The sequence below is a fragment of the Triticum aestivum genome, chromosome 3D (assembly GCF_018294505.1).
Source record: "Triticum aestivum cultivar Chinese Spring chromosome 3D, IWGSC CS RefSeq v2.1, whole genome shotgun sequence".
Lineage (NCBI taxonomy): Eukaryota > Viridiplantae > Streptophyta > Magnoliopsida > Poales > Poaceae > Triticum > Triticum aestivum.
In genome coordinates, this window is record NC_057802.1 from 157,089 (window position 1) to 167,054 (window position 9,966).

General features: G+C 49.7%; 1 protein-coding gene across 1 annotated transcript; it reads right to left on the bottom strand.

Annotated features, from left to right (window-relative positions):
• Positions 1-4,915: 4,915 nt before the first annotated feature.
• LOC123076709 (probable xyloglucan glycosyltransferase 3) lies at positions 4,916-8,833 on the bottom strand. The gene is made up of 6 exons (XM_044498823.1): positions 8,587-8,833; positions 7,309-8,482; positions 6,918-7,226; positions 6,315-6,605; positions 6,061-6,174; positions 4,916-5,960 (listed from the first exon to the last, which is right to left on the bottom strand). The coding sequence occupies exons 2-6, from the start codon at positions 8,161-8,163 to the stop codon at positions 5,253-5,255; spliced, it is 2,277 nt and encodes a 758-aa protein (XP_044354758.1). The 5' UTR covers positions 8,164-8,482; positions 8,587-8,833; the 3' UTR covers positions 4,916-5,252.
• Positions 8,834-9,966: the final 1,133 nt, after the last annotated feature.

Here is a 9,966-nt window from a genome sequence, read left to right on the forward strand (position 1 = left end):
GCAACGAGAGGGAAGAGTGTTGTCTACGTACCCTCGTAGACCGTAAGCGGAAGCATTATGACAACGCGGTTGATGTAGTCGTACGTCTTCACGATCGACTGATCCTAGTACCGAAAGTACGGCACCTCCGTGATCTGCACACGTTTGGCTCGGTGACGCCCCACGAACTCACGATCCAGTAGAGTGTCGAGGGAGAGCTTCGTCAGCATGATGGCGTGATGATGGTGATGATGAAGCTACCGGCGCAGGGCATCACCTAAGCACTGCAACGATATGACCTAGGTGGATTATGGTGAAGGGGGGCACCGCACACGGCTAAGAGAACAATGATCAACTTGTGTGTTCTAGGGTGCCCCCTGTCCCCCGTATATAAAGGAGCAAGGGGGGAGGCCGGCCGGCCCTTGGGGCGCGCCAGGAGAGGAGGAGTCCTCCTCCTAGTAGGAGTAGGACTCCCCTTTCCTGCTCCTACTAGGAGGGGGAAAGGAAGGAGGAGAGGGAGAAGGAAAGGGGGGCGCTGCCCCCCTTCCCTAGTCCAATTCGGACCAGAGGGGGAGGGGGCGCGCGGCCTGCCCTAGACGGCCCTCTCTCTCTCCACTAAGACCCATATGGCCCATTAGTTCTCCCGGGGGGTTCCGGTAACCCTCCGGCACTCCGGTTTTCTCCGAAATCACCCGGAACACTTCCGGTGTCCGAATGTAGCCGTCCAATATATCAATCTTTATGTCTCGACCATTTCGAGACTCCTCGTCATGTATGTGATCACCTCCGGGACTCCGAACTATCTTCGGTACATCAAAACACATAAACTCATAATACCGATCGTCACCGAACGTTAAGCGTGCGGACCCTACGGGTTCGAGAACTATGTAGACATGACCGAGACACGTCTCCGGTCAATAACCAATAGCGGAACCTGGATGTTCATATTGGCTCCCACATATTCTACGAAGATCTTTATCGGTCAAACCGCATAACAACATACGTTGTTCCCTTTGTCATCGGTATGTTACTTGCCCGAGATTCGATCGTCGGTATCTGAATACCTAGTTCAATCTCGTTACCGGCAAGTCTCTTTACTCGTTCCGTAATGCATCATCCCGCAACTAACTCATTAGTCACAATGCTTGCAAGGCTTATAGTGATGTGTATTACCGAGAGGGCCCAGAGATACCTCTCCGACAATCGGAGTGACAAATCCTAATCTCGATAGATGCCAACTCAACAAGTACCATCGGGGACACCTGTAGAACATCTTTATAATCACCCAGTTACTTGTGATGTTTGGTAGCACACAAAGTGTTCCTCTGGTATTCGGGAGTTGCATAATCTCATAGTCATAGGAAATGTATAAGTCATGAAGAAACCAATAGAAATATACTAAAACGATCAAGTGCTAAGCTAACGGAATAGGTCAAGTCAATCACATCATTCTCTAATGATGTGATCCCGTTAATCAAATGACAACTTATATCTATGGCTAGGAAACTTAACCGTCTTTGATTCAATGAGCTAGTCAAGTAGAGGCATACTAGTGACACTCTGTTTGTCTATGTATTCACACATGTAATAAGTTTCCGGTTAATACAATTCTGGCATGAATAATAAACATTTATCATGAAATAAGGGAAGAAATAATAACTTTATTATTGCCTCTAGGGCATATTTCCTTCACGCAGGCATGCACGGACCAGACGAAGAGGCCGCTCAGGCCACCGCATCCCCATGTTAGGTTTCCCTAGTAGCTTTAGTCTCCGGCGACCCCCATCGTTCGGCTGGGTAGAGTTAGGTTCTTTTATGTGTTGTAACAGTCTAGAGTACTCTTGCAGTAGAGGCGTAGTTGATCGCCACGGAATTTGGGGCCTATTGGTGGCCGCCAGCGACCCCCCGGGCCGATGGCGGTGTGCTATCGTTTCCTTTCTAGTAGAATTAGTCGTCGGAGCAACCACCTGTTTCCCCATGATTGAAACAAACTACCCAATTATGAGCGGGAACGTACGAGGGCTCAACTCGCCGGCCCGGCTAGCCGTTGTGAGCGAGATGGCGGAGGCGCACAAGCTAGCTCTTCTCTGCCTTCAAGAGACAAAGATTGACGAATGGAATAGATCTCTAGTTAGAGAGGTGGGCGGGACCAGGCTAGCAGACTGCATCGTCCTCCCGGCGACAGGCACTAGGGGAGGCGCGGCAATCTTTTGGGACAAGAGCCACGTAGATGTGCAATCCCACGCCATCGGTCGTTTCTCCATCATGGCCAAAATCACTCTCGCAGCAACAACAGCATCCTTCTGGATGATCGACGGTGTACGGACCCGTCGATGACGGGAGGAAAGACGAGTTCCTGGCCGAGCTGGCACGTACACCGCCGGCACCGAGCGACCCCTGGCTCATCAACGACGACTTCAACCTGATCTATGAGGCGCAAGATAAGAACAACAGCAACATAAACCGTGGGATCATGGGCAAATTCCGGGCTGCAATCCACGCGGCAGGGTTGAAGGAGATCATGTGCAAAAACAGGAAATTCACATGGAGCAACGAACGCGCGTCTCCAACCCTAGTTAGCATAGACAAGTTCTTCTGCAATGTGGCCTGGAGCTCCATGTTCCCGTCCTACCTCCTCCATGCTGCCTCCACATCGTGCTCCGACCACTGCCCCTTTCTGCTGTCAGAAGCTTCTGCACCTCGCCGCGTGGCCCGTTTTTGTTTCGAATCCTTGTGGCCGCGCTTCCCTCGTTTCCACGTCACGGTCCATCACGCGTGGAAGCATATGGTCACCTCCGGCTGTGCCTTCCAGCGTCTCAACGTGAAGGTTGCCAGAACGGCAAAGGACCTGAAGATTTGGGCGAAAGGTTTCTTCAGCGAGACAAGGCTCCAGATGCACATGGCCAACGAGATCATTCTGCGTCTCGACATCGCCCAGGAAAGCAGACAACTGTTGCGCGGCGAGCTCCAGCTGCGGAAGCAGCTCAAGCTGCGCATCCTCGGCCTCGCTGCGATCGACAAAGCTCGGAAGCGGCAAGCGTCGCGTGTCACCTGGCTCCGTGCGGGCGATGCCAAGACGGTGTTTTTCCAGGCTAAAATCAACTCTAGGCGCCAGAAGGACTTCATCCACGCCCTCCGCACCAGCGACTCCATTGCCACCTCCCACAGTGACAAAGAGCGGATCATTCATGAGCATTTCAACTCCACACTGGGGACGGCGACCCCTTGTAGCTGCACCATTGACTGGGACGCCATCCACTTGCCGACCCTGCCCGCGGCCAGCCTCGACAACCCTTTCACCGAGGAGGCGGTGTGGGCGGCGATCTGCAAATCTCCGCAGGAGAAATCCCCAGGGCTGGATGGCTTCAACGGCACGTTCTACCGCTCCTGCTGGCCCATCATCAAGGAGGACGTCATGGCAGCATTTCACTAGTTCTACACCATAAAATTGGGTAGTAATTTCAGTGGGCTTAGTGTGTTATCCCTTGGCTGTTTCTCTCTTGCACCATATCGTTGATGCGCTTGAGCTAGCCCTTGGCTGGGCCATTATGTATCCGTGGGCATACCCTGTAGGTATTCCCACGTCAAGTATTATTTAGGACAATTGTTTATCTAGTACTCCCTTCGTCCAAAAATACTTGTCATCAAAATGGATAAAAAGAGATGTATCTAGAACTAAAATACGTCTAGATACATCCCATTTTATCCATTTTGATGACAAGTATTTCCGGACGGAGGGAGTACTCCGTCTATAAACAAATACTCCCTCTGTAAACTAATATAAGAGCGTTTAGCTAAACGCTCTTATATTAGTTTACGGAGGGAGTAGAAGACTTTTAGATCATCACTTTAATGATCACTACTTTAGTGATCTAAAAGGTATTATATTATGTACATGGGGTACTATTTAGGCTATAGTCATTTAAATTGGAACATTTAAATTATTTTTCTCACAAAATATTTATATTCAAATTTCTATGTGCATAAAAAAATGTGAATCAAATATATTGTTTTAATAAAGAAAATTGTGTATTGAACATTCTTATAATTTCGTGCGAAATATAGGTTCTTTCAAATATATGTGTTTTTTGTTGGATTCAGTCACAGTTTGGCATTTAATTAAGATTCATTACGAGGGTTTTATAGACCTAGCCAAGGTTAAGATGGAACACGAACAAGTACATCAGCTACCATTGTTTTCCCCCTTTCTCTTTTTTTAACATAGTTGTAGCATAGCACGTAGTACTACTAGCTTGAAGTTGACCTGATTAGGGCATTAAATTCACGTAATTAAGTAGTGTGGTGCGATCTTTGACTTAGAAACTTGGGCGGAATCTGGCCGGCACCCTGTACGTCGATCGAGTCCACTCCATGTGGGGTTCTTTAAAGCATTCGGAATCTGGAGGCTGGGCTCATCATGTGATACACATGTAATTAAGCTCACTCCCTGAATTTTGCCGTGTAAAATTGACCTTTTTTACTGGTGTTTAATATTCACCTTGGAGTTCGTTGGTGTCATGTGTTCTCCTCCTTGGGCATCTCTTTGTCAGGCTTACTACTGCCTAGATAACATATCCCCATTGGGTCATACGATGCCCATACGTACGAACTCATACGATGCCCATTACATATCCTGCAACACGATGTACCCTCTCCTGCAACTCATACGCCACAGCCGCAGCTTAGACGTCCATCCTTCTAAAAGCCCTGGTTAGCACGAGACCGCACGATCTATATCCGATGGTCCATAATTTTGGTGCACCACCCACGGTGGCTACCAAATCCTCACTCTTACCGAGTTCGGAAGAGGGCTACCGAATTAAATACTACTCCCTCCATAAAAAATTATAAGACGTTCTAACCCTTTTCTAATTCGGATGCATATAGGCGCATTTTAGCGTATTTGTTAACTCATTCAATCCGTATGTAGTCTATATTGAACTATCTAAAATGTCTTTTATATATTTGTTTACGGATGGAGTACTGTGTTAAAAGTAATTAACAACCTGCTTGCTGGCTTGCTTGCCTCTCACTTTGGCAACAGAAAACTAGCTAGCTAGCTAGACCACAAGAACAGTTCATGTAACATTGAGTCTTTCATCTCTCAAGATAATAAAATCAAAAGGATATATAAATTTAATAGAAGGGCTAAAAGTCATAATCCCAGTAGCCTGATCGATCAAAATTTCTCCCATGGGCACTATGCAGCCTTGGCGTACGTTGTCGTCGTGATCGATGCATGGCAAGTAGGGTCACTTTATTTCTGCTTGCCACTAGCTGACCTGCTCGCCGATAAGGTCGAGTCCGACGACGAGGAAGGTGACGCCCTGGAAGAGCAGGAAGTAGAAGTGCAGCCCCTGCGCCGAGAGCAGGCTGCGCGTCGCGGCGATGAGGAGGAGAAAGGCCAGGGCCAGCTCCTTCTTGAAGATCCTGTTGGGTGGCTTGGCCTTACTGGTCTTCTTGATCGCAGCTGCCAGTGATGTGACCTCCTCCGCCTGGGCCTTCAGTTGCAGGTCCTTGTTGTCAAGTTGATGTGTCTTGGCCCATGCCTCCAGCCCAGCCTCGGACACTCCGCGGACGAGCCTGGGGGCGGGCCTGGTGGCGGTGTCGGTCTCCTCGGCCATTGCAAAGATGTCGGACTCCGACGAGGTTCTGCCGGCCTTCTTCGTGACGACCCACTCGTAGGAGCTGCCCAGCTGGAACAGCCCTGACACCATGGCGTTGAACTTGGTCACGGACATGGTGTTCTCGAAGAGGAGGTATGGGATGACAAAAGGGAAGGACTTGGGCGCCGGCAGGATGTTGAGCACCGACATGATCATGGGCACGTAGCAGATGACCCAGATCGGCAGCTCCGCCTCGGGCACGAACATGGTGAGCGGCAGGATCACACAGAAGAGCGTGAAGGAGTAGAAGGGCAGGATGAGCTTTCTGAGGAGGAAGAAGAGCATCACCAGGTTGGCCTTCTTCCACAACGGGATCTACATGCAATTAAATAAACATACAAGGACCTAGTCAGCAGCAGATCTCTATGTGCCAGCATGCATGCGATTGTGACTGTTAATTAATCGATAAAATCACCTTGGACTTGATGATGGCTGGGAGGCAGAGGCGGAAGAGCTGCATGGGGCCGGAGTGCCACCGGTGCTGCTGCTTCCGGTAGGCCTGGTACGATTCCGGCAGCTCGCAGAGCACCTACACAAATACATATGTATATATATATATATATTGGCTTCATTCTTCTTCTTTTTTGGACATAGCTAGATTGCATCCGGTATACTATACGTGTCAGAAACGCTCTTATATTTTGGGACAGAGGCAGTAGTATAATATACCTTGACATCGTTGAGGTAGATGAACTTCCATCCCTGGAGATGGGCGCGCACGGCGATGTCCATGTCCTCCACGGTGGTGCGCTCCATCCACCCGCCCGAGTCCTCGAGGGCCTCGATGCGCCACACGCCCGCGGTGCCATTGAAGCCGAAGAAGTTGAGGTAGATGCCATTGACCTGCTGCTCGACCTCGAAATGGAAGCACAGGTTGATGTTCTGCAGCCGGGTCAGCAGGTTCTCGTCCTTGTTCACGAAGCTCCAACGCGCCTGCACCAGCCCAAGCTCCGGGTTCCCCTACAAACAAATATCAATCCATCTAAACATGTAAATTCAAAGCCAATTTGTTTTGTATACTTATATACGATAGTAGTCCCTCTGTAAGAAAAATATAAGAGCGTTTAGATCACTACACTAGCAAACTAGCTACTTGCTAGGTCAACGGCCAAATCTGAGATCGATCCACTTGAGCTGAAAGTTAGTCCATCTAGCTGGGTAGTAGATCTCTCTTTTATCATGCTTGTCGACGGAGTTAACGTTAAGCAATGCATCGATAGTCGAGTTAATTAGTCTACTACTACTAATTAAAGTAGCAAAAAAGAGAAAAACCTTGAAGTGTGGGACGGTGAGCTTGAGGAAGTCTGGGTTGGGCTGGAAGTCTGCGTCGAAGATGGCGACGAACTCGTAGTCCTTGACGTACTCGCAGCTCATGGCGGACTTGAGGTTGCCGGCCTTGTACCCGGTGCGCGACAGCCGGTGGCGGTAGATGATGTTCACTCCCCTCTGGTTCCACTTGGTCACCTCCGCCCTGATGAGCATCTGGCACGTCTCGTCGTCCGAGTCGTCCAGCACCTGCACCAGCATCCGATCTCGCGGCCAGTCGATCTGGCACACGTGTGAGATCGACGTCTCGTACACCTGCACGTCAGTTTCATTAAAACGTAAGTATGAAAAATATAGCATCAAGCGGATACAAAGCATGCATGCATGATGCACGTACCTCTTTCTCGTTACACATGGGCATCTGCAGGAGGACCATGGGGAAGTAGGCGCCGAGGTCATCGCCGTCCTCGAGGTCATCGTCGTCGGCGTATTTGCTGCCACGTTTGTTTGCGGCAGCCTTGAGGCCGGGTTTGATGCCGCGGAGCTTGATCCAGAAGCAGCCGAGGCAGAGGAGGATGCGGTCGATGGACTGCACCATGAAGAGGACGATGCAGAAGCCGGAGAGCTTCTCTATGGCCCACGCGATGTAGTCGATGCGGAAGGCCAGCCATGCCACGTATGCGCGGTGGAGCCACCCCTGGATCTCCTGCTGCTCCGGCATGCGGAGGCCGTCCGGCAGGTGGCGGAGGTTCTCCGGAAGGTGCCGAAGGTTCTCCGGAAGGTGGCGGAGGTGCTCCGGCAGGTTCTGCAGGTGCTCGGGGAGCTGGCGGAGGTAGTGCTCCGGCAGGTCCCGGGGGAAGTAGTGCCACCCTTTCAGGTAGGCGGCCGTCTCGAAGGCGAGCATGGCGAGCGAGAGGAGCAGGAACGCGCGGAGGAAGCCGAGCATGTGGCGGCCGCGCCCTGAGGCCTCGGCGTCGGGCTCCGCGTCGGCGTCCCGGCTCCGGCGGACGCGGCGGTTAACGGCGCCCAGGAGGCCCCAGAAGCCGCCGGCGAGCCACGCGACGCAGCCGACGGCGCGGTGCGCGCGCAGGAGGAGCACCCACTTGAACTGCTTGGCGTTCTTGCTGCGCCGCGCCTTCTCGGAGCTGTCCATGCCGGGGCCGTCGATCTCCACCAGGGAGTAGGGGTTGTCCATCTTCACAACCACCGGTGTGCCGTGCTCCTCCTTGTCGCCCCACCACGACGACGCCATGGCTGCTTGCTCAGATCACTCAGTGAACAAAGCGTAGCTTGCTTGCTCGATGGATGGATCTTTCAGCTCAGTCAGTGCGTGAGCACGTTGGTAACTGTGCTGACGGATCGGGAAGTCAAGCCCAGCTGGTTAGTGATACGATGTGTTCTTGGAAGCGCAGCTGCTAAGCTCGGTTCCAACAACACAGCATGTGAGGTAGGTTGCTTCAGCCCACGGCACCACCTCCGTCTTGGCCCCCGATCCAAGATCTTGGGCTAGCTAGTGATGCGTCCCTTGGATTGTTGCCTCTCGGAATGATACACTTACTACTCACCTATGTCTATATATGAGCATAGTACATTTAGTTTCTAAGAATTTGTCGCTAGATTACAATCTAGCTGTGGAAATATCGATGAACAAACAAACTGTGCACAAGTAACGTACCTTGTAACCTGATGAGAAAACAAATTGAGGCCGTGCTTCAGATCCGCTCACCTGAGTGGCTCTCGCTCTGGTGTCTAGATCCGCTCACTTGAGTGGCTAGCTTGATTCAGTAGAGATACAGTGGAGCTGTAGTACTGAGCAGAGTGTAACAGCTCCAGATCGACTCCAGACTCCAGAGTGAGGCTTCCGGTAGGCAGCCCACTTGGAGGGTTTTATAGAGATAGCCAAGTTTGAGATGCAACACTCATTAACAAGTACTACATCAGTGAGAAATACTCTAGTGAACACGGGTGCCAACGCACCCTATATGCACAAAGTAAATTATTAATGTAAGTACAAAAAATGTCAAAAATTATGAAACTATATTTTAGTCAGACATGATTAAGTACTGTACCTGTATGAAAAAAATGTCAAAAAATAATTTAATGGTATTCTTGGAGCTATATATTTGATTCTAAAAGAGATTCCTTCTTTTCTAATTTCCGAAAGAGTTTCCTTTTTTTCTGAAAGAGTTTCTGTTTCTTGGAGAAACTTTTCACAGGACTACAATACTTGATCACATTTGACTCTAAAATAGTTGTGTTTTTTTTTAATTTGTTGCGATTACTAAGATATTTTGCGCATATAGGGCTAGCACCCGGCCGGGTGTACCAAGTCCCTTCCGTACACCAGCTCCATTTTTTTAACATAGTATGTATATACTCTTTCCGTTTCAAAATAGATGACTCAACTTTGTACTAACTTTAGTACAAAGTTATGTTATCTATTTTGAAACGGAGGGAGTACGTAGTAGCATAGCTCCACAGCGCGTACGTACTAGCTTAGAGTTGACCTGATTGCGGCATTAAATTCAAGTATGGTGGTGTGATCTTGACTTCAAAACTTCAAGTGTGGAGTCGGGGAATCTGCCCGGCATCGTGTGCGTCGATCGATCGAGTCCATGTGGGTCTTTAAATGCATTGGGAATCTGGAGCCTGGGGTGATCATGTGTACACACTACTATAGTAATACTCTGCTAATTGAGCTCACTCTCTGAATTTAGCCGTTCAGGGACAGCTAATTTCCGTTTAGTATTCACATTAAGAAGCTTCCTTGGAATTTGCTGCTCTTCTTTTTTCTGCCAAGGGAATCCTTGGAATTTGTCGGTGTCATGTGTTCTCCTGCTTGGGCTGCTCTCTCTTTGTCGGCAAGCTGGACTCGACTCGATCGAATCGTGGTTAGCTCAGGCTTACTACTGCCTAGATCACAAAATAGGATTCTGTCCCTCTTTATAAATAAATTAAACGAAACCGACACATTAATTTTTTTTGGCTGGGACAGTGGAGGATTTAGTGTCAAAAAACACCGGCCGAGCGGTCAATCCGATACAAGGAACTAAGA